Source organism: Eubalaena glacialis, chromosome 10 (genome assembly GCF_028564815.1).
Source record: "Eubalaena glacialis isolate mEubGla1 chromosome 10, mEubGla1.1.hap2.+ XY, whole genome shotgun sequence".
NCBI classification, from domain to species: Eukaryota; Metazoa; Chordata; class Mammalia; order Artiodactyla; family Balaenidae; genus Eubalaena; species Eubalaena glacialis.
Window position 1 is genome coordinate 49,981,176 of NC_083725.1, and position 25,103 is coordinate 50,006,278.

Genomic DNA, 25,103 nt, shown 5'->3' on the forward strand with positions numbered 1-25,103 from the left:
AATACCCTTTTCTTCTTTTTGATTCTTCTTGAAAGCTTTGCATATCTTCAAATAAGAAATATACAAAAGCACATGGAAGCAAATCTGAACTCGAGTGCTTTTTCTAGTACGTGTCATGAAGGATCTGATTCATATATTAAATCTTAATATTTTTACAGCAGAGCTATTTCTTGCTCCTAGATTTGGTTCCTTTAATTGGGATATATTTTCTTGATGAGTTACTATATTTGGGTTTAGAAAAACCTGATAGACACCTGATTTTTTAATAATGGCAGGCTCACCTTTTTTTTTTTTTTTTATTGCTAAGAATTGCCTTGTTTAAGCAGCTGTGTCTGGAAAAGGAACTCCAATGACTACACAGGAGACAGTGCATCTTATGAACTCACATTAATTCTCCAATGATGTTTTCCTAATTTTCAAGTACTGTCTAGCAGAGATGAAATGTTGAATATATTATAATAGAAAGGGAAGGGACAAAACAAATTAGGTAGTAGTTTGCTTTTAGATTTTATAAGCTATTTCTTTCATTAAGCACATTTTCTGGCCTACAAATTTCTGCAACTCTGAGATCCACTGGCAGATGGGGCCATGTCATTAAATTCACGGTGACCACTATTAGATGTTCCTGAGTTTCCATTGAATAATTATAGTGATAAACCAAATATGAGTGTTTTTATATTTTTGTTCCATTTGCTCAGCATTACAAAACCCATCCTGAAAAGGGAAAAAAATTAGGCATGAATTTAAAGAGCCACTCATTTGATAAGTACCAAGAAGCCGCACACAGATTGAATAGTAAAACATTGAGTTTCAAGGCCCTGGGTTCACAATGGAAATACATTTTCTGTCAGAATCTCATTTCCTTCAAGTCCTTGTAATTATCTGCTGAAATTCTTTTGCTTTATTTTGCTTATTCCTTGAATTTTTCTTCTGTTGGAGACCTTTGACACCTCACAAGGCCTTTGAAGATGGGGTAGGCATTTTTTCTAGGAGTGGAAGTGTTTGGATTCTTGAAAGAAGCTCCCTGCTGCATATTTTACTAAAAAGTCATGAGAGAGGACTATAGGAATATAAAGGGAGAGCTTTGGGATCTTCAAGGATCCAAATACCTAAAATAGGAAGGGCATTTCTGCTTGAAATGCTGGAGAAAGGAACCACTCAATAGCATTTTTTGAGTACCTGAATTCTTTGAGTACCTGAGATGTAATGTGGATAGGTAGCCTATCCACATTACATCTCATTTATTCCTTACAAAATTGTAAGAAGATACATACTATCTCCATCTTACATGTGAGAAAACTGAAGTTATTTACCAAAAGGCACACATAGGTGGCAATCATGATTTGCACCCAGATTTATCTGCCTCAAAGTTCCCTGCTCCTCCTCTTAACCATTCTGGTTTGTCTCCAGGGAATATTTCAGGCCTCTGGACCTGCACTGTTCAACAGAGTAGCCACTAGTCAAATGGAACTAGTCTGAATTGAGATGTGCTGTAAAATACACATGATTTTGAAGACTTACTACAAAAAAAGGTAAAATCTCTCAATTTTTAAAATATTTATGTCATGTTGGAATATTTTGGATGTATTAAATAATATGTATTATTAAAAATTAATTTCATCTGTTTTCATTTTAATGTGGCTACTAGAAAAAAACTTAACATTACATATGTGGCTCACATTATGTTTCTACGCGATAGCACTGATTTAGATAATTTCCACTTAGGTTCCCAGAAGTGAAATTGTAGGATTTCAAAGGGAAATTTTCAGGAATTTAGAACATTAATAGGCTAATTCAATCTTTCTTAGTTTACTGCCTTTGGAACTTAGCAAACATAGATTTTAAATTCCCTTTAGAGAATGCCCTTCATATTGCACAAGTTGAGTGGTCATCTGGTAATCCTACGGAGGGACTAGAGCATCCCATGGTAACTAATTACAGTAAAGCCATCAATGATGCCATCATGGCTGGTACCTTTCAGAGCCAAAGCAGCTCATAAATTCCTAGAGCCATTTTAGGTAGGGTGAAGATGGCATATGTATTCATCAGGAACGGAGAATTGATACAGAGGTTTCATTTTGGTTTGGGACATAAGTCTCAGAGCAAGTGTTACTTCTCTGGGCCTCTTTTGGTCATGATTTTCTAGCATAGTGGTGGATGTAATAATAGATGCCAATGAATAGAAATAAATGGATGCTGTCACATCTATAGTATAAAAACGCTAAGAAGTCCCATCAATGTGTTAGGTTGTGAGCCAGAAAGCTCCCTGGAGAAGCATATTTAAGATTTATAAAAGCAAAGCCAGCTAACTTCACTGTGGGCCTATGGATTATGATGTGTCCCTTGAACAATGACAAAAAGTCACCTCTTCCTCAAGCATATAAGTTAATCACAATTAAACTTTAGTTATGAAAAACATGGATTTTATTTTTTTAAAAAGTCTTTGGATAAACTCAAGACTAGAGAAAATTTTGTTTGCACATGTAGCTATTCAGCCTTCTTAAAGAAAACTGGAAAGCACAGGTAATACCGTTGACCCTTAAAAACAAAGGTTAGGGATGCTGACCCTCTGCGCAATCAAAAACCAAACTTTATCATCTGCCCCCATATCTGCGGTTCTGCATTTGTGGAACCAACTGCATGGGTTGTGTAGTACTGCCTTTAAGTGTACCCACGCAGTTCAAACCAGCGTTGTTCAAGGGTCCACTGAGTAGTCAAAAGCATGATTAGTGCATGTCTTCTGTGGACAGAGGAGTCTACTAAATACTAAGAAGAGTATCAAATCGCTTTGTCATACACCTGAAACATATAAAATTGTATGTCAACTACACTTCAATTAAAAAAGAAAATAATAATTAAAAAATGAAATTTAAAAAAACACTAAGGAAAGTATAAAGGAAGCAAACAATACAAATTCTGCCCTCAGGGATGGAAGGGATTTCTCTAATATGGAGAATTTGCTCCCTAGCACTGGCTGAGTGTTGAAGCCTGAAAAAAAGGGAGAAGTCACATCTCAGCTTCTTAGAAACAAAGCAGCTCCTTTGGAGCCATACTCAAAGGGAAAACTTACATAAAATCATGGATGCAACTCATTCCCAAGTAAGAAAGAAGCCATGGGATCTGTGACTTTCAGATAACTAGGCAGCCTCGTTTAGCAGTCTAAGGGGGTAGTTGGGGTCTTATTCTACTGTCACTGTCTACCAGCTGTACCTCGTCATTTGGTATCACTAAATTAGGGCAGATTAAACAGAAAGCAACCTCTCACTTTCTGCCAAAACCCTGATATCGAAGATATTGATATTGATACTCTAAAATGGAGGCATCTCCTAGCCAGAGGTCACAGAATAATTGAAGCACTCCTAAGTCTTAAGATACTGTTTGTCACAAAGATTCAGATCATATGTTATCTTTAACTTTTCTGAGATGATCCAATTTTGTTCTAGCCTAAAAATTGCCACACATATCTGATTAAATAACATTATTACTTAGTCTAAGGTGACTGGGTCACATAGGCTAAGTCAAAAGAGACAAACCTTGGTGGACATTTAAAAAATATAACCGAAGAAAAGGGCCATTGGCTTAGTTCCCTTTGCCCAGTGTGTCAGTGCTGGTGTGACGAAGTTAAGAGAAAACCCCTTTGTTTTAGTCACAGAGGGGTTATGTAGTCAACAGGAAACTGCTACCTGAGAGATGGAGAGAGTACCTGATAAATAAATGTATGCTGGATGAATAAATATGTTATGGATCCAAGGAAGATACACAGGTAAAAAAAGAATTCATGCTTTTTTCTGGTTGTTCAAAACTTTTATTTATATTTATGCTTTTGTCACTATCCACAATGTGGCTTTTAAAAAAGGCCTGAGCCACTTTGTGTTCTCACCCCAATATAATCATCATCCCCTCATTCTTAGAATTCCTTTTCCCTGTCACTTTGTCTTTGTGTGGCTTGTATAAAATGAGGACCCTGGAAAAGAACACTTCCTGTGAACTTGAGAGACTAGATGAGCAGTGCCCAGCTCAGCAGGACCAGGGAGGTAAAACTAGCTGGAGAGCAGATACGTTACGATCTGAACCAAGGTATAGTTGTGCGCGTGTCTGAAGGGTCGTGCTGACTCACCAGCAGCATAAGGAATATGCAGGTTGACCAGGGTGAGGTAGGATGGTCCACAGGATTGTGTGGATTGCAGGAGGGGGCAGTATATAAAATTCGTGGATTAAACACTTAGCTATTTCCTGAAAATGGCCTAGGTTCTAGAAAACAAAGATCTAGGTGTCTTGATTTTTTTTTAATTTACGAAGATTCAAGACACTAATATGTTCATTCTTACGGCTTACAATGAAAGCAAATGGCTATGGTGATGCAGAGAAGACAGCTGAACTGCACCAGTATATTAAGACTTTTAAACGAAATTCTGAGTTACCTGACCTTATAAAAATACACATTAATATACTAAATACTGCACAAAGATCTAGGATGGGGGAATATTTAAAAATACATTTCTCTTGGATCAGCACCAAAAATATCATTAGTTTTCTGTACAACTTGTGACAAGTTTTCCAGTATAGGTAAGTTAAAATGATTTGATAAAAATCACAAACACCACGGAAATCATTAAAGATATATCCAATCAACTTTCAAATACATTTTGACATCAAGGTCAGGCAATTCACTTGGAAGGATATTATCGTGAGTACCACTGAATTACTGTCGTAAGACTTTTGATGTCAACTTTGTATGATGGGGACATTTCACATCTCACACTAAAGGAGGCACTGGGACTTAGAAACTTAAGAAAATTATTAGAACCATTAAGACTGAGGTGAAGAATTTGTGCAGCCTTCCACAATTTCAAAGAGGTAGTGATAGATGCTTGTCCTCCTGGCGATGTCAAATGCAGTTTCCTCCAGGTTGTTTTTCAGACCTGCTTTGATGTAGCGGTTCATCAGGAGGAGTTCGAGGGTATCTTTGCTGTCTCTGTTCCCAGCAGCAAGATGTAAGGGGGTCAAGAGGCCTTTTGTTTGGGCGTTGATATCTGCATCATGCTGCAGTAAGAAAGAAGCCACTCTGGTGTTATTCCACTTACAGGCACTGTGCAGGGGTGTCCAGCCATCCACAGTCACCGCACGAACATCTGCCCTGTGTGCAATCAGCTCCCGGACCACGTCTAAGTGTCCGCTGTAGGCTGCTCGATGGAGCGGAGTGTACCCATCTTCATCTCGAGTGTTCACGTGGGCGGCCTTTTCTGAAAGCAGTCTTCGCACTGTGGTCAGCTGAGAAGAAAACAGATCTTTTACAAACCCAACTCGAAATGAAACAATAAGCAAAGAAAATTAAACCGTCTAGTGGTGTTAGATTTAATTAAGTTAAATAAAAACTTCCTTGTTAGCAGATGACTGTAAAATAAAAAAATAAGATTTTTTTTTTTTGGGGGGGAACTGATTTAACAATGAACAAGTCAGTGTTAACCATAAACTGTTGATTCTAAGAACATGATTCTCTGAATACCAAACCATACATTTATTCCTGGTCCAATGAAGGCTTATTGTATAAAAGCTATAGTCCTAGATGAAAAATACAGGCTAGAACTGTATTAATATTTTATATTTCATCTGCGAAGAAAACATAGTAATGGAACAAACTGATCTTTCTGTAGTAGGATTATCACACCAATATACATACTGTATAAAACTTTAAAAAATACCTACTGTATAGCACAGGGAACTCTACTCAATATTCTGTGATAATCTAAATGAGAAAAGAATCTAAAAAAGAATGAATATATGTATAACTGAATCACTCTGCTGTACATCTGAAACCAACACAACATTGTCAATCAACTACACTCCAATTAAAAAAAAAACAACTTCTTTTAACAGTATAATACAATGGTAACAAGGAAGTCGAGATTAAGGAGCTCAATTCCTTCTAACTAAAACAACCTCAGATACATGTTTTCAGGAAGTGATTTTCAGTTTGGTCTGAGGACCTCTGGTGGGATGCAGTCTGCTCTTGGCTTAAAAAGTTATCCAAGGGCTTCCCTGGTGGCGCAGTGGTTGAGAGTCTGCCTGCTAATGCAGGGGACACGGGTTCGAGCCCTGGTCTGGGAGGATTCCACATGCCGCGGAGCGACTGGGCCCGTGAGTTACAACTACTGAGCCTGCGCGTCTGGAGCCTGTGCTCCGCAACAAGAGAGGCCGTGATACTGAGAGGCCCGTGCACCGCGATGAAGAGTGGCCCCCGCTTGCCGCAACCAGAGAAAGCCCTAGCACAGAAACGAAGATCCAACATAGCAATCAATCAATCAATAAAATAAATAAATCTTAAAAAAAAAAAAGTTATCCAAAAATGTAAGACCATTTAAGTTATTAGTTTATTAACACAGACATGGGGGAACTTAGTAAAACAAGATACAAGTGGCTAAGTGGGAAGAACAGACTTTGGCTGTTAAGCAGGGTCATCCTACTTGGACAATCCTGGGCAAATTAATGTTCCTGAATCTCAACTTCTTAATCTGTAAAAGGGAAGAATATGACATATCTTATAGGGATATATGAGGATTAAATCAATAATGTAGTAAGGCACATGGTATTTAATAAATGTTAATTCCCATCCTCTCTTTACTAAATGATACTTGTCTTTAGGATGATCCTAATGACTTAATATAAATGATTTAAAAATACAGATGATTGCTTGCTCTCTTTATAGTTAATTATTCTTAAAGCTCCCCAAAATACCCATATGACACTTTGTAGCTTACTATGTGTTTTCACCTACATTGCCTCTGTATAAAACCCTGTATGAAAGAGGCAGGTGTTATGGTGGCCATTTTTACAGATAAGAAAATAGGGGTGCAGAAACAGTAGGATTTGCCCAAAGTTACAGACCAAAGCGAGATTCAGGACAGGTCTTCTGGCTTCCAATCTAATACTTTTCCTACTAAATTAAGGTTTCCTCTGTAACTGTTCTTTTTTTTTTTTTTTACCCGATTTTTTTCAGCAGCCCAAAGAAGCAATTTGCTTGGATCTTTTTCCATTTTTTTTTCTTGCAATTGATACCACTCTTCAGTTTTTTCATCTTGCTCTTCATCTTCATCAGAATTCCCTACCCAGAGACTTTGGGTGCCAGTGGGAATAAGATGTCCATGTGTTTCTAATAATTCAAGTTGGTTAAAGTGTTCAGAAAAGTCCAAGGAGTTCTCTGGGTCTGGTTTTCCATCATCATTTACTTTCTCTTTTTCCATGTTTACTACTATTCTAAATACAAAGCATTTCAAATGCCAGAGTATAAATAATCTTTCCAGAGATGAATTATGTCTGCGTTAGTTTATTCATCAAGATCTGAAACACAAACACAAAAATTAGGAGCAAAATGGTTACTGAGGCTTTATCAATAGCATAGATAAGTCTTGCAAATATACACAAATAAACCCTGTCTAAACTTTTTTGGTGTTTATTAATACCCTTCACATTCATTAAATATTGGAACTGAAAGATTTCAGTTATCTTTATTTTTAATATTGTTTTTTCTACTAAGTCAGTGGTTATAACTATTTATTTTGAATCTATTGATTCACATACTATATTGTATTATGCCAACAGTGATTAATGCTTGAAGCTTTGAAATTATAACTAATAAAGATAAGCACATTCACGATTTTTATAGACTAGACACACAGAAGCTATAAAGCAGGAGCAAAAATTTTTAGTTCCTAAAAAAACTACTTCTAAGACTCAGAGATTCTTAGAGATGGAAGAGCCCCCAAAGGACATGTGTCCCAATCTCTCACCAATGCAGATATCTTTATCATGACATCTGTAATAATCAACCTATTTCTACTTTAACAATTTCAGGCTTAGGAAAATTCACTGCTTTAAAAAGTAGCCCTATTCATTGACAGACAACTATAGTTCTTAGTTGGCTTCTTGTTTTGAAACAGAACTTTGGCTGTCATTTACTCCTTCATTCAACAAAGATGAATAGAACGCCTGGTATGTGCCAGTCTCTGGGTACTGGGATTCAATAATGAACAAGATCCACGTCTTAACCTCAAGAAGCTTCCTGTCTCGTCAGGGAGATTCGCAAAGACAGTGTTTAAGTACTATGATAAGACCATATCTAGATATGATGAATATACAGGAAGGTCATAATTAACCCAGTCCTCAGGGAGTAGAGGAGGCTTCCTGAAGGAAATGATATTTATTCTGCTAGGTTGCCATAATAATTTATAAACCAATATCAGCTTAAAGAGTTATGCAGCATATTAAACTTTAACCAATTAAACAAAATGAGAATAATAAATATTTAAAAAATATTTCTCAGCTTCCCAACTATATTTGTTGAAATCTTATCAGTCTTTCATGACTCTTCTCAGATGTTGCCTCCTTCATTAAGCCTTTCTTGAGCCTCCAAATTAGATCTGTCTCTAGTTTCTACTTTTTTGTGTGCTACATACTGTTTTATTTCACCACTAATTTTGTTCTTGTTTTAGTCTCTTAAAAGATTGTAAGCTTAAAGATAGGGACTATATTTAACTTACATTTATGTCCCACTTATATACAGCAAACATTAAGAAATATTTGTAGAATTAAACAGAATTAAAGCCCTATCACTTGATTTTGCTTGGAATGGATTCTGAGAAATTTGAGAGTTAGTCGTGTACCCCTAAGATACTGATTTCTTTCTACCTAATTTTCACGAGTTTTAATTGATACAATCCTAATGCATCATTAGATTTTATTACTACTGCCAAGAACATTAAAGTCAAGTTTAAATTTATCACTCATGACCAGTACCTTCTCTGGACCTGTTACTTTGTTGCACAATGAAAGGATTGTACTAAAGGATTTCCAAAGACTGTCCAACTTTACAGAGTCAATCGAGAGACCCTATCAGAAAGGCTTTATGTTCTAATATTTTCACTTTTCTCAAACTATTCTCTGAACTTTGCAATACAAAAGTGATCACAAATCTACTCATTAAACACTTTATTAAATAAATACCAGTAAATACTGTATAGTTCACTTGTCATTTGTATCAACCACAGTAACATTATAGCACAGATCTTGTACCTCCCCCTTTCCTTTTCATAAAAACTCTCTTTTTATAATTTAAATTTACTGTTCCAGGTAAAATAAATTACATATAAAAATTTCTTAATGGATTTAATTTAAAAAGTCAACCCCGGGTGCATCTCCCTGATTCAGGACTTAAAGAGCCGATCAAGATACCTACTTGATGATACTCCACCAAGAAGAACTAGGGTATGTTTTTTAAAGATCACATTCCATAAGAGATCTAAACTATGTCAACTCTTAACAACTCAGTGACAGGTGGGGCCGTAAACCCCATTTTACAGGTGAAGGCGCTGAGGTTCAGATAGATTAAAACAACTTTCAATGGAACTAAAAGCCCCAATTTTCTAATTCAAAAGTTTCACATTGTTTTTTAATGCACTCTATTTTACTGCTGTCAGCACAAAGCAATGCAGATGTGCTGAACCCGGGATCCAGGCAGACAATAAGGGGACGCAGGGAAAGGCTTGTAAACTGGAGTCCGAATGCTCAATCTCTGGGGAGTGGAGGTGAGGGAGAAGACCACCAGTCCCGGCCCTCCAGCACCGGCTGGTCACTTCACAGGCCCGGGAGTCGCGTCTGCGGCCTTCCGAACTTCTACGAGCGAAGAAGCCGCTCCAGCCCTTCTTAGGACCCACGACGCGGCCCGATTCGCAGGGCTCGGCAGGGGTCGACAGGGGACCCGCCCTTTCGGGCCCAGGAGTTCTTAGGTGGCGCCAGGCGACCAGGAAGCGTGGCCCCGGACGAGAAAGACCTACCCACCTTAGAGAGTGGAAAATCGCCGCCGGGAAGCTCGCTTCCGGGGTTCGTCCCCCGGGCTACTCAGGATTGGCTCCTGCATGGGGGCGGGTCCTCGCTGCAACTTTTCCTGCTACCTCACGGCAGTCGGCAGCCAATGAGAGGAGTTGAAGCGCCTACGTCATTAAAGAGGTATCGCGAGAGAAGGAGGTGCTTTTTCTCTCCCGCTTAATTCAGGTTTATGGCCAAGCAGCGTCTCAGGCGGTGCTGTTGCTTTTCTTCTCAGGAATCTCCGTCCTTCTTCCCGGGTAAAAGACAGCCTCGGGTCCCAGGGTGGGGCTTTGGAGAGTCCAGATGTGGGGTAGTTTAGGAGTCGCTTTCTGTATCTGCAGGATCTCGGGCGGAAGCCCAGAGAGGATTGACTCTGGGCCGAGTAGGCTCGGGAGGAGCCTGGGAGGTTTCCGCGTTCTGGTTTCTGAGGGTCCGGTGGTGCGGGGCTGCTGGGGCTTAGCATCCCCACCGAACCAGGAATCCGGACGTGGGAGGGGTCGTTCCGCGGTGGCAGCCGCTCCTCCCCAAAGATCCTGGCCATTTTTCTTGAACCACGTGTTTCTGCTTATTTACACTAGCTTTAAACGTGGACCCCCTATCTTTTCAAAACAAGACCATGCCTTTAAAAAAAATTTTTGTGTTTAAGCAGGAAATACGGGGTCGCCTCATGCTCCAGAGTAGCCCATGCATGCAACTTAAACATTTCTGCACATCCAGAGTTCGTGCGCTAAACCAGAACTACTGGGTGTGACCCTTTTTGCCCATTCATTTAACAAACATTAGCTTCCCATGGGGCATGGAAAGGGAAACAGGAGAGGAGCTTAATCATAATGGTGAAACTAGAGTGTCACTGGAGATATGTTTTTTTGTTTTTTAAGCTCTGAAAATAAAAGTATAATAGTGCTTAATTGAAAATGAGACACTTACAAAATTGCCATTCTGCTTTTTAAAAATGTGTTTTGAATAATATAATTTCGTTTTAGAATTTGGAATCGAGTGAGTTTTCTGACGTGTTTGAGCACAGGACCCAGGGGTACTTGGAGAGAGAACTGGTCCTGGAGGAGCTGGACTGATCATAGAAATGAGTCCTGCAGATGCTCTGTAAGCACCTGTCTTCCGAAGTCTTCTTTGTTGCTTTGGGTTTCTACAGTCTATCAACTATGATCACCATAAAAGAAAACTTATTTAATAAACTATGAGTAAATAAAGACCTTGCCTCTGAATACAAGTGTTAGTCATCAAAAAGAATATTTGGAATGGTTAACAATTCATACTATATGTTTATTAACTAAAGATAATATGCAGCTATAGATTGGGGTTTTGCAGTAGGTTGGCATATTGCTATATGTTTATGTTCTTAGGTTTTGTCTTAAACTATTGAAGCTATAAATATGCTTGAACTAAGTCTTACTAGCTAATGCAAGTCTTTTTTTCCTTAATTAATTATTTTTGGCTGCGTTGGGTCTTCAATGTTGCGGTGGGCTTTCTCTACTTGCGGCGACCGGGGTTGCGGTGTGCGGGCTTCTCATTGCGGTGGCTTCTCTTGTTGCAGAGCTCGGGGCTCTAGGCGCGCGGGCTTCAGTAGTTGTGGCGCACGGGCTTAGTTGCTCCGCAGCATGTGGGACCTTCCCGGACCAGGGATCAAACCGGTGTCCCCTGCATTGGCAGGTGGATTCTTAACCACTGAGCCACCTGGGAGGTCCTGATGCAAGTCTTTTAAAGCAGATTTTTAAAGAAGTAAATTGCTTTAGTACTGAATAAATTGGAAATGAATCTGACTAAAATGAAAATAAAGGACTAGAAAAAGTTATGTGGAAAAAGCTTCAAACTTGGAATCTTTCACCCTTGTTTTAATTTTTTTTAATCTATCTATCTATTTATCTATCTAATCTATCTAGGCTGCACTAGGTCTTCGTGGCAGCGCGCCCGGTTTTCCTTGCAGTTCACGGGCTTCTCTAGTTGCGGGCTCTAGAGCGCGTGGGTTTAGTAGTTCCGGTATGCGGGCTTAGTTGCGGCATGTGCGGTCTTAGTTCCCCAACCAGGGATTGAAGCCGGGCCCCCTGCATTGGGAGCGCAGAGTCTTAACCACTGGACTACCAGGGAAGTCCCCTTAATTTCTTAATTAGTATTGTGTAAACTTGGACAAGTTAGCAAGCGTCTAAACTTTGTCTCAATTTCTTCATTTGTATAATTGGATTACAAATGACTCTGAGGGCTTCCCTGGTGGTGGCGCAGTGGTTAGGAATCCGCGTGCCAATGCAGGGGTCACGGGTTTGAGCCCTGGTTGGGAAAGATCCCACATGCCACCGAGCAACTAAGCCCGCGTGCCACAACTACTGAAGCCCGTGCGCCTAGATCCTGTGCTCCGCAACAAGAGAAGCCACCGCAATGAGAAGCCCGTGCACCGCAACGAAGAGTAGTCCCCGCTCTCGGCAACTAGAGAAAGCCGGCACACAGCAACGAAGACCCAATGCAGCCAAAAATAAATAAATAAAATAAATACATTTTTAAAAAAAATGACTCTCAGATTAATTCTCATATTTAAGTGAGAGACCTCAAGGGAAAATACCTTACAAATTGCTATGGAAGTCTGGGTAGTAATGTGATCTGGAAGTATTCTGACTTACCTGTATGTATATAGCAATCAGAACTGTGCATATCATTTTGAAGTTTCTGAAGAGAAATCTTTTCTGGAAAATTCTCTTATGTATAAAGATTTGAATTTTGGAGATATATATAATATTTTTTTGAAGTTCGTATGGTTTTGTGAAAACAGCCTGAGTTTTAATACCGGGTTTTAGTTCCATTTCTACCATTTTGTTTCATGATAAATCAGTTAATTTCTCTGTATATAGCTTTCTAGTTTTTCAGAGATAATAAAACTTAACCTGTTTACATGTGGGAGTTGAGATGAGATCAGGGATACCAAAATATTTTAAAGACAATTAAAAGTTATATTAAGTTTAAGAGAGAATTAATAACTATCATATTGCTGCTTCATATGAAAGTACTTTTGAATACTACCAAATTTAAATGGCATTGTAAATTAGTTTTGTTACTTGGCCAAAGTCATTAATGAAAAACTAACTTTGTATGGAGAGCAAGCCTCTTCAGGGCCCTGGATGTAAGTTACTAGTTTATTAGGATAAAAATCTACTTATAAAGTAAGGAGAAGGGCTTTTTAAATTAACCAGTTAATTCTAATTTTCTTGGGAAAGTGCAAAGTAGATAAATAATAAGTTTAGATACTGGGATCAAATCCTCTTGGATTTTTGCTGTGGAACAGAGCAGGAAAACAACCAAACTTTCAAATCCAGGTTACATATCAGTTTATGAAACTGGCTGTAATGAGGTTATACATTTCTGAAGCAGTTACAGAACCTTTTAAAAATGTGTGTACATTTGTTCTGCTTTGTCTTAGTGGTAAGAAAACTGTGACGTTAATGGTCTGTTGAATGCTTCAAATTTTTGGACCTAGTTTAGGGCTAGAAAAATGATTTTACGTCATAACTGCTATTATTTTATAGATTTAGGTTTCAGTTTGCTTGAACATCCTTTTAATGAATTATATTGACGTGCTTCTTCTTTTCTAATACAGCGATGATGAAAATACATTTAAAATCTTAGTTGCAACAGATATTCATCTGGGATTTATGGAAAAAGATGCAGTCAGAGGAAATGATACGTTTGTCACACTTGATGAAATTTTAAGACTTGCCCAGGAAAATGATGTGAGTTTAGTTTGCATTTTTGCAATTTCTACCAAGTTCCCTTACTCAACTTGCTCTTTTTCCTTTTAAAGATAGAGGTTTGTTTTATAGGCCCATGTGCTGAAAGCCCAAAGGAGATTTTGTGTTCTTTATTCCCTGAATTCAAGTAGGAGCTACTTTTGTAAATAGTCTGTAAAAATTTACAAATATTTACAGTGTTTACTGAGTGCAGTATCCTGTGGCAGTTTCTATTTGACATGTAAAGATGACTGTCATAGTTTCTGCTTTCAAAGAACATGCAGCAAGCAAATCAGTATGTGAGATATGATAAATGTCAAAAATGCTCAGATGCAAGAGCCATAAGATTATATATAAACAGCATTTCCTGGGAGTTTGGAGGTAGAAGAGATCACATTTAGATGAGGATAGCAAGATGAGGTGAAGGAAGTGGCATTTAACTTGGGCTTAGAAGGATGGTTGGCTTTTAATGAGTGAAAAGCAAAGAGAGTGTACACCTCCCGTGAAGCAGTAGGAAGGGCACAGAGGTGAGACGATTGGTCCATTAGGGGTACAGCAGATATTGGGCTCACTGGTAGGTCGCGTGTTAGAAAGCGTGCTGAAAGATGAGAAATGTGGTTTGAGCTGCATCAGGAGCTTCAAATACCAGATTGAGGAGTTTGTACCCAGTTTAATAGAAAGTCTTCTGGCAACAGAGTACAGCACGAAGGCAAGATAAGTTGGAGGCTTTTTCAAAGTGGTGCCATGGAATGGAAAAGAGGAAGTGAATGCAGGAGATAATACAAAGAGAGGATTTGGATACTTTGATTGGTTAGTCAATCGTAGGGGGTGGGGATGAGGGAGAAGGGGATGACGGTGACTCTGGAGTGTATTATGTTTGGGTGGATGGTGGTACCAATAATAGAAGTAGGTTTTAAATAAGAAAGATTTCTTCCTTATTTTCATACTTCCTTATAACATACTTCTTTATGTGGGAAGGTGATGAATTCTGATTGAGACCATTTGAGTTAGAGATTCCAATAGGACATTCAAGGAAACAGTCCAGCAGACAGTTGAAATGTCCATCTCGAGCCCAAAAGACAGCTGGGGAATAAACATAAATTCTGGGGACTTGCAAACTTCAACCTTGACTTTTCCTCAGAGTTCTCTTCAGTTCTTCTGCAAGTCCTTTGGTTCTTATTCCCAAATGTACACAAGTGGAACCTCTCTACTATTTTCTACCTTCATGCTGTAAACTTAGTCCAAAACTTTTGTCATATTTTGCTGGACTACAGTAGCTCCCCTTAGGTTTTTTTACTTCCATTCTTTCCCCCTACAGTATTCAGCATAGCAGCCAAAGTGAACTTACAAAAATCATGTCAGATCATGTCACTTTGCTGCTTATAATCTTCTAAGTGGCCTTCCATTGAATCTAGAATAAAAATTAGACTACAAGTTTCAGTGTGATCTGGCCCCTGCCAGGAGACTTCATCTCCTTCCACTCTGCCTGGTTGGTTTGTGCTTCATCCATACAGAGATGTTTGTTCTACTCTGGTACCTCTGCATGTCTGGTTCTCTTCCTGCTCAGAGCACCTTGGTCTTGCCAGGATTGACTTCTCAGTTCTCAATTCAAGTTTTACCTTTTTTGGGGAGGTCTTCCCTGATGTCTCCAAACACTCTTATTTTTTTTTATAGCACCATCTGAAATAATTTATTGAATTATTTACGTGTTTATTATCTTCTCCACTAGAAGGTGAACTCCATGAGAATGAAAAATCTTTTTTGTTTGCTCATGTGTATCCTAGTACCTAGAAAGGATCTGGCAAGCAGTAGGCACTCTTATAAATGTGTTCATGAATGGGGGAATGTCTAGGACTGTCTCCTTTTACCCTGAGAGCAGAGAAATTTGCAGTCAAAGAAGGTCTGTTTCCTGCCAGAGAATCCTCTGTCCTTTTTTTTCTAACTCTTAGGTGCTGAAGTATTTCTTTCCCTGAGCACGAGCTTTTTTTTTTTTTTTTTTTCCTTTACCTTGTCCTTTCCTTCCCTTCCATTTCCTCCTGTTTCCCCTCCCTGCATTCTTTAATCTTAACTGCCCCCTCCCACCTACAGCCCCATGCTGGTACTTCCAAATGCATGTTTACTTCCCCCCATCATTTGTGTTTATTATTTCTTCTTATTGAAATCTAAATTCTTCCCGATTTTTAAGTCCTCTATTTTGTGGGCCTGTGCCATCTAACCAGCCTTATTTCTACTCTTTAGTTCTTTGGAATCTTTTTTTATTTTTTTTTTTTAACTTTTAATTTTGAAACAATATCAATCTTACATAAACATTGCAAGAATAGTACAAATAATTCCTTACCCTTCACCGAGATTTTCCTACACTTTACCACATTTGATTTATCCTCTCTCTTCATAGACACACACACACACACTTTTTCTGAACCATTTGAGAGTAAATTACATAAGTAACCACAGTGCACTTATCAAAACCAGGGAATTATGTTGATTCAGTACGATTATGTAATTCTAAGATGCCGCCAGTTGTCCCGACGAAGTCTGTCATAGCAGTTTGGGGGCAGGTCAGTGGTGTCTAGATCCCAATCCAGGATTACATTTTGCATTTAGTTGTCCTGTCTCTTTAGTCTCTTGTAATCTGGGATGTTTCCTCAGTCTGCCTTGTCTTTCATGACCCTGACATTTTTGAAGAGTCCAGGGTAGTTACTTTTGCAGAATATTCCTCAGCTGGATATGTCTGACGTTTCCTCATGAGTAGATTCACCTTGGGCAGAATACCACAGAAGCAAGTTGTGTTCTCAGTGATCCCTGGAGTCACAAACCAGTTTTTAAAAATATTAAAAAAAAATTTTTTTTTTGCTTGTGTTAAAATACACATACCATAAAACTTCCCATCCTAACCATTTTTTTTTTTTTTTAATTTATTTATTGGCTGTGTTGGGTCTTCGTTTCTGTGCGAGGGCTTCCTCTAGTTGCGGCAAGTGGGGGCCACTCTTCATCGCGATGCGCGGGCCTCTCACTATCGCGGCCTCTCTTGTTGCGGAGCACAGGCTCCAGACGCGCAGGCTCAGCAGTTGTGGCTCACGGGTCCAGTTGCTCCGCGGCATGTGGGATCTTCCCAGACCAGGGCTCGAACCCGTGTCCCCTGCATCGGCAGGCAGATTCTCAACCACTGCGCCACCAGGGAAGCCCCCATCCTAACCATTTTTAAGGGTACAGTTGAGTAGTGTTAAGCACATTTGCATGGTTGAGTGACCGATCTCCAGAACTCTTTTCGTCTGGTAAAAGTGAAACTATATCATTTAAACAACTATTTCTCTTTCCCCTCCCTTGTAAAAATGTTTGTTTGCTTTGTTGCTTTTGTTTTGTTTCTTCTATGCCTTGGATTATGATCATTTTCTCCCTTTACTCAAATCATGTTTAGTTTTGAAGACCTGGCTTAAATCCCACATTTTTATTGAAGTCTCTCTGACTCTTGTTGGGGCAGAAATCTTTTCCTTCTTCCCTTCTAAGTTCCCTGGCTGGTCTAATAATGAAGTTGACGTAAGACAGATTAACAGGGTTAAAAACAAATTTCATACGTATAGGAGCCCCACAAAAATACGAGACTCCTCAGCAGTGAAGTAGTTGAGGCTTATCTGCCATCCTGAGCTAAGGAGAAGGGGAAAGGAGTTTGGGGCTTTAAAGGGGAGAAAGACAATGCACAGGAAGATGAGAAGATCAGATGTTTGGTAAACAGGTGTTTGCCATGCCATGCGATGTCTTTCTGATATCAGAAATTATCTCTGGTAATAGCTCTCTTCCTGGTACATGCCCCCCATCCAAATTCTTTTAGGCAGTTTAGAGAGAGGTAAAACAGCTTTTCCTGACTCTGCTGGGTCTTAATTGCCTTCAGCTCAAAACAGTCCACATTGCCAAAGTGGTCCATTTTGTGGTGACATATTCTGCTACCCTCACTACTGTAGCCCATGGTGATCTGTATTGCTGGGTTCTTTTGTATAATTAAGAACTTAATCAAGTTTCTTTACGTAGATTGTACACTTTTGAAAGTGTGTTGGACTTTCTTCCTGTGTGATTTCCCTTCTCTCTCGTTGTTCCTGAATGCTCTTCCTCGAAATCTCGTTTATCCTTCATGGTGCCACTCAGATGCCACCATGTTAGCCCATTCTTCCCAGACATTGTCCTCAGATGAATTTCCTCCTCTCAGTTGGAATTAATTGTAATGTCATCTCTACTCCTGGTTTGTTTATATATCTGTTCTAGTGCGTGTCAGAGTTTGACTTACGTTTAGATGCTTAGCAGTTTGTCCCTCCCATTAGATTTTGAACATATTTAGGATAGGGATCGTATTTTATTCATCACACTCAGTATAGGGTATGGCACGTTGTCTGTATTTAATGAGGGCAGGGACATCCTATATTTTGTAGATTGCTATTTCCTTAGCTGCCTGTGCCTACAGGGACTCTAAATAATTGTTGAATGAATCAAGTGAATTATTTGGATTGAATCTGTTTTCCCTTCCATAGGTTTTATTAAAGTGCTAAGTTTATGTTTGATTTGGATAACTTTTTTTTTTTTTTTTTTTTAATTTATTTATTTTTGGCTGTGTTGGGTCTTCGTTTCTGTGCGAGGGCTTTCTCTAGTTGCGGCAAGCAGGGGCCACTCTTCATCGCGGTGCGTGGGCCTCTCACTATCGCGGCCTTTTTCTTGTTGCGGAGCACAGGCTCCAGACGCGCAGGCTCAGTAGTTGTGGCTCACGGGCCTAGTTGCTCCGCGGCATGTGGGATCTTCCCAGACCAGGGCTTGAACCCGTGTCCCCTGCATTGGCAGGCAGATTCTCAACCACTGCGCCACCAGGGAAGCCCCCTGATTTGGATAACTTTAAAAAAAGAAGTATGATGACTTTGGGTAGTGTGAGTTAGAAACTTGGTGTAGTAATTTGAAGATGGCCTTTTTGAAGGTGGCCTAGGAACCTAAGCTGAAGTCAGATTAATAACCAGATTGAAAGGCCCTTTGACTAAACAAAATATGAAACTCTCAATCTCCACGCATAATAGTATCTTTTACAAGATTTTTTTTCTATCTCTTTGTGCTATAGTTTTAAAAATTTTATCTATAAAACATACTAATTTTCACACTATTTTCTGTTGATTAGGTGGATTTCGTTTTGTTAGGGGGTGATCTTTTTCATGAAAATAAACCCTCAAGAAAAACAGTACATAACTGCCTCGAGTTATTAAGAAAATATTGCATGGGGGATCGTCCTGTACAGTTTGAAATTATCAGCGATCAGTCAGTCAACTTCGGTTTTAGTAAGTAAGTATATTTAAATGCTTAAATGAATGTTTCCTTATGATAGTTAATATTACATGTATGTATAATATATAATATTTTCTGTATAAGACACACGAACACGGTAACAATTAGCCATTTTACCTTCACTACAAGCTATTTCCTTGGTAAATGTAGTTCTTTGAATTTTCTGTACATTGTTGTATTAAATTCTATTTCCCTAATTAATAGTGAGACTGAGTAACTTCTCAAATTTTTTGTGTACATTTGGTATCTCTTCTGTTCATATCCTTTGTCCATTTTAAAAATTGGGATATTTTTGTCTTTTCCTATTGAATTTGCAGGAGTTATTTCTAGATATTAAGCCTTTGTTAGGCATGTATTTTTTCCCAATCAGTGGATTGTCTTTTGACTTTGTTTACAGGGCCTTTTTTTTTTTTTTTTAAAACATCTTTATTGAAGTATAATTGCTTTACAATGGTGTGTTAGTTTCTGCTTTATAACAAAGTGAATCAGTTATACATATACATATGTTCCCATATCTCTTCCCTCTTGCATCTCCCTCCCTCCCACCCTCCCCATCCCACCCCTCTAGGTGGTCACAAAGCACTAAGCTGATCTCCCTGTGCTATGCGGCTGCTTCCCACTAGCTATCTATTTTACATCTGGTAGTGTATATATGTCCATGACACTCTCTCACCCTGTCACATCTCACCCTTCCCCCTCCCCATATCCTCAAGTCCATTCTCTAGTAGGTCTGTGTCTTTATTCCCGTCTTGCCACTAGGTTCTTCATGGCCTTTTTTTTTTTTTCCCTTAGATTCCATATATATGTGTTAGCATACTGTATTTGTTTTTCTCTTTCTGACTTACTTCACTCTGTATGACAGACTCTAACTCCATCCACCTCATTACAAATACCTCCATTTCATTTCTTTTTATGGCTGAGTAATATTCCATTGTATATATGTGCCACATCTTCTTTATCCATTCATCCGATGATGCACACTTAGGTTGCTTCCAGGTCCTGGCTATTGTAAATAGAGCTGCAATGAACATTTTGGTACATGACTCTTTTTGAACTATGGTTTTCTCAGGGTATATGCCCAGTAGTGGGATTGCTGGGTCGTATGGTAGTTCTATTTGTAGTTTTTTAAGGAACCTCCATACTGTTCTCCATAGTGGTTGTATCAATTTACATTCCCACCAACAGTGCAAGAGTGTTCCCTTTTCTCCACACCCTCTCCAGCATTTATTGTTTCTAGATTTTTTGATGATGGCCATTCTGACCGGTGTGAGATGATATCTCATTGTAGTTTTGATTTGCATTTCTCTAATGATTAATGATGTTGAGCATTCTTTCATGTGTCTGTTGGCAATCTGTATATCTTCTTTGGAGAAATGTCTATTTAGGTCTTCTGCCCATTTTTGGATTGGGTTGTTTGTTTTTTTGTTATTGAGCTGCATGAGCTGCTTGTAAATCTTGGAGATTAATCCTTTGTCAGTTGCTTCATTTGCAAATATTTTCTTCCATTCTGAGGGTTGTCTTTTGGTCTTGTTTATGGTTTCCTTTGCTGTGCAAAAGCTTTTAAGTTTCATTAGGTCCCATTTGTTTATTTGTGTTTTTATTTCCATTTCTCTAGGAGCTGGGTCAAAAAGAATCTTGCTGTGATTTATGTCGTAGAGTGTTCTGCCTATGTTTTCCTCTAAGAGTTTGATAGTATCTGGCCTTACACTTAGGTCTTTAATCCATTTTGAGTTTATTTTTGTGTATGGTGTCAGGGAGTGTTCTAATTTCATACTTTTACATGTACCTGTCCAATTTTCCCAGCACCACTTATTGAAGAGGCTGTCTTTTCTCCACTGTATATGCTTGCCTCCTTTATCAAAGATAAGGTGACCATATGTGCGTGGGTTTATCTCTGGGCTTTCTATCCTGTTCCATTGATCTATATTTCTGTTTTTGTGCCAGTACCAAACTGTCTTGATTACTGTAGCTTTGTAATATAGTCTGAAGTCAGGGAGCCTGATTCCTCCAGCTCCATTTTTCGTTCTCAAGATTGCTTTGGCTATTCGGGGTCTTTTGTGTTTCCATACAAATTGTGAAATTTTTTGTTCTAGTTCTGTGAAAAATGCCAGTGGTAGTTTGATAGGGATTGCATTGAATCTGTAGATTGCTTTGGGTAGTAGAGTCATTTTCACAATGTTGATTCTTCCAATCCAAGAACATGGTATATCTCTCCATCTATTTGTACAGGGCCTTTTGATGACAGAAATATTTAATTTTGATGTTCATAGTCAAACACGTTATTTTTTTTCTTTAATATTTGTGCTTTTGGGACTTATTTACAATATCCACCTAGAACCCCATGTCATAAAGGTACTCTGTTTTTTCTTAAACATTGTACAGGATACCACATTGCATTTAGTTGAAATGGTCTCAAAATCTCCTTTTGACTATGCCAGTCTTTTCCAGACAGACACTGACAATTTTGAAGTGTACTGGTCAGATATTTTGTAGAATGTCTCTCAACTTGGGTTCTTCTCGTGATTAGACTAGGGTTATTGGTTTGGGGGAAAGAATATTCCTTATAGGTGAAGTGTCCTTCTCAGTATGTAAGGAGTACATGCTATCAACATGGCCTGCACTGGTGAGGTTAACCTTGGTCACTTGGTTTAAGATGGTGTCTTGCAGGTTTCTCCACTGTCAAGTTACTATTTTTCCCATTCCATATACTGTTTGTAAGAAGTGAGTAGCTAAGTCCAGCCTACACTCGAAGAGAGGGCGTTACGTTTCACTTCCTGGAGAGAGGAAAGAGTATCAAAGAATTTATGGGCGTGTTAAAACCACTACAGTAACTAGTAAATATTTTAGGGGAGGCCATGCAACTATTCTGTTTCTCTTTAAAGTTTGTCCAATAATTTTAGCATTCGTCAGTGGCTCTTGCCTACAGCAGTTGTAACTGCGGTGTCCTAATGGTGATTTTCTAAATATTTCCCACATTCTTTTTGCATTTATTAATTGGAATAGTTCTGTAAAGATTTGTCCCTTCTCCCGCATTTGTTTATTTATTTATTCAATTGTCTATATCAGTAGGAATTTATTCAATTGTTTATATCAGTATGAGCTCATTTTTTTTCCTTTGGATTGTAATTTAATACTATTATAATCTATTGTTGCTCAAATAAATTGTTCCAGCTTTAGCCATTGGGCACTCTTTCAGACCACCTCTTGGGTCCTTTCAACATGCTGTCATCTTTTTCCCCCCTTTTTGGCACTGTAAGATGCTCCAGGCTAATTTTGTATTTTCTTTTCCCTAGCCCTAGACTCATCCATTTCTTCAAGGAGTCTTGGTTCCTTTTGGAATGGTATTTGGAAGCTAGAATCTGGATGCTAAGCATGCACATGGCTATTGTCTTATCACTGCTTCTAGGCTCTCTCAGTGCACAGAGCTTAAATATATACACACACACACACACACACACATACACACACATATATACACATATTATACACACATGTATACATATAAATGTAAAAAGAAAAAATATATATATATAAAGTAACCCCTGAAAACAGACATAGCTATATTTATTTCTTATGTATTTGTGTATATATATTTTAAAAATGAGTTTATATTGGGAGTTAAATTTTTGGAGATATTTTAATGTAAGAAAATGGCTATTTTTAACTTCGGATTGATAATTTGGCTGAGTATAGAATTGGATTTTAAAAGGTTCTTGTAATTTTTAACATATGTCCTTGTTTTTAAGAATTCTGATCAGTCTTTACCCATCTTCTATTCAAATCTAAAACTTTATTATTTTTAAACTGCTTCACCCACCCCATAGATGTGTTTACCTATTTCTTTGCTTACTATTGCTGTTTCTTATGTTTCATTCCTTTTGTCTAGATTCAGTTTCCTTTCCGAAGTACAGTTTTTAGTAGTTTTTCACTGCCTGTCAGTAAACTCTTATTTTTTGGTGCTTTTGAGGAGTCTTGCTATCATTTTAGTTGCTGGAAAAGCAGTATAACATAGTGCTTAAAAGCATGGATTCTGGTATAAGACTGTCTGAGGTCAAATCCTGGATCTGCCCTACCTTAGTTTCATTATTGTAAGATGGGAAAAGAATAGTGCTAATCTTTCAGAATTGTTGTTAGGAGTAGTTGAGTTAATAAGAAAATTGCTTAGAATAGTAGCTGGCATAAAGAAAGCACTCAGGTAACCATTAAGTTTTTCTCATTGCCCTTAGCATTTTGCAGTCTTACTGTGACATATTTAGTTGTGGATTTAGTTCTATTTATCCTGCTTGGGCTACATGCATTTCAAACTAAGAATTTTTTTTGCAGCAATTTTGGAAAATCTTATCCAGTATGTTTTCTGTTTCCTATTCTTTTTCTTTCTGAAAATTATTTATATTTTACCCACTTTTTAATATTCCCTATAACTTTATCTCTTTGTACTATATTTTGGATAATTTTCCCTCTGGTTTACTAGTTCATGTAAAAAATAGACCAAAAAAAAAAAGAAAAGATAGGGAAACTCTGAAAAAAGAAGACTACTAAGTAGTGACTAGCTCAATTCAATCCCTATCAAAATTCCAATGGCATTTTTCACAAAAATAGAACAACCAACAGGTACATGAAAAGGTGCTCAACATCACTAATCATCAGGGAAATGCATATCAAAACCACAATGAGATATCAACTCACACCTGTTAGGATGTCTATCATCAAAAAGATAAGAGAGAACAAGTGTTGGAGGGGGTGTGGAGAAAAGGCAACCCTTGTGCACTGTTGGCAGGAATGTAAATTTGTGCAGCCACTATGGAGAACACTGTGGAGGTTCCCCCCCCAAATTAAAGATAGAATTATTATGTGATCCAGCAATCCTACCTCTGGGTGTATATCCAAAGGAAATGAAAATGGGATCTCAAAGCGATAATCTGCACTCCCACATTCATTGCAGCATTATTCACAATGACCAAGATATGGCAACAACATAAGTGTCCATCAGTGGAAGAAGGGATAAAGATGTGATATATGTATGTGTGTGTGTGTGCAGATATATATGCACACACACAGCCATGTATATATATATATATTCAGCCATGAGAAAGGACATCCTTTCATTTGAGACAACATGGATGGACCTTGAGGGCTTTATGCTAAGTAAAATAAGTCAGACAAAGAGACAAATACTGTGTGATATCACTTATACAGTATATGGAATCTGAAAAAGCTGAACTCATGTAAATGGAGACTAGAATGGTGGTTACCAGGAGCAGGGAGTTGGGGGAAAAGGGGAGATGTTGATCAAAACAATATATAATTTTCAGTTTAAAAATGAATAAGTTCTGAGGATCTAATGTACAGCATAGTGGTTATAGTTAGTAATATTGTATTTTATACTTGAAAGTTTCCAAGAGAGTAGATCTTAAATATTCTCATTACGAAAAAGAAATGGCAATTATGTGACATGATGCAGCTGTTAAGCTAGGTGTGTGTGAAGCTTAAAGTGGTAAGTAAGCTATAGTGGTTATCATTTTGCAATATATGAGTGTATCAAATCAACACATTGTATACCTTAAAGTGGTACAATGTTACATGTCAATTATATCACAATAAAGCTGGAAAAAAGAAAGTATATTACAATGCTACAATAATTTAAAAAGTGGTATGACTCATGAATTGATAGGCAGATAAGTGGAAGAGTATAGAAATTCCAGAAATAGCCTCAATACATGTGGGAATTTAGTATTTGATAAAGGTGGTATCTCATATCTCCACAAAAAATATAGCTTATTCAATAAAAGAACTAGAAGAAACTGTTAGACATTTTAAAAAAAGATCTGGATGTGGAAAAGACTTTTCTAAGTATTACACAAACCCAGAATCCATAAAAAAAAAGATTGATATGTTTGTCTTTGTAAAAGTAAATTTCTGCATGGCAAGAGCCGCCCAAAGTGAAGTCAAAAGTCTGGGTTCAACCAGGAAGAATATTTGCAACTCATGACAAATTACGGTCTAATTTTCCCAATAGTTAATAGTTAAGTAGTTCTTTCAAGTCAATTAAAAAAAAAATCCATGACTTAATAAAAAATAGGTAAAGAATATGGACATAGTTCATAGAAAAGGAAATAAAGTAGCATTTAAACATATTAAAAGAATATGAAAGATGCAAAATGAAGTATACTGATATATTTTTCTCCTATAAGATTGATATAG

General features: G+C 38.0%; 2 protein-coding genes across 3 annotated transcripts in view; one reads left to right on the plus strand and one right to left on the minus strand.

Moving 5' to 3' along the window:
* Window positions 1-3,782: 3,782 nt before the first annotated feature.
* Window positions 3,783-9,888, minus strand: ANKRD49 (ankyrin repeat domain 49). The gene is made up of 3 exons (XM_061202693.1): window positions 9,835-9,888; window positions 6,984-7,338; window positions 3,783-5,271 (listed from the first exon to the last, which is right to left on the minus strand). The coding sequence occupies exons 2-3, from the start codon at window positions 7,239-7,241 to the stop codon at window positions 4,810-4,812; spliced, it is 720 nt and encodes a 239-aa protein (XP_061058676.1). The 5' UTR covers window positions 7,242-7,338; window positions 9,835-9,888; the 3' UTR covers window positions 3,783-4,809.
* Window positions 9,889-10,027: 139 nt separating this feature from the next.
* MRE11 (MRE11 homolog, double strand break repair nuclease) overlaps window positions 10,028-25,103 on the plus strand; it is a 69,298-nt gene continuing 54,222 nt past the window's right edge. For both annotated transcript variants that reach the window (XM_061202694.1, XM_061202695.1), the window contains exons 1-4: window positions 10,028-10,118; window positions 10,845-10,962; window positions 13,460-13,592; window positions 18,739-18,899. In XM_061202694.1, the coding sequence (XP_061058677.1) occupies window positions 10,943-10,962; window positions 13,460-13,592; window positions 18,739-18,899 (314 nt within the window). In that variant the 5' untranslated portion in view covers window positions 10,028-10,118; window positions 10,845-10,942. The remainder of the gene's footprint in view (window positions 10,119-10,844; window positions 10,963-13,459; window positions 13,593-18,738; window positions 18,900-25,103) is intronic.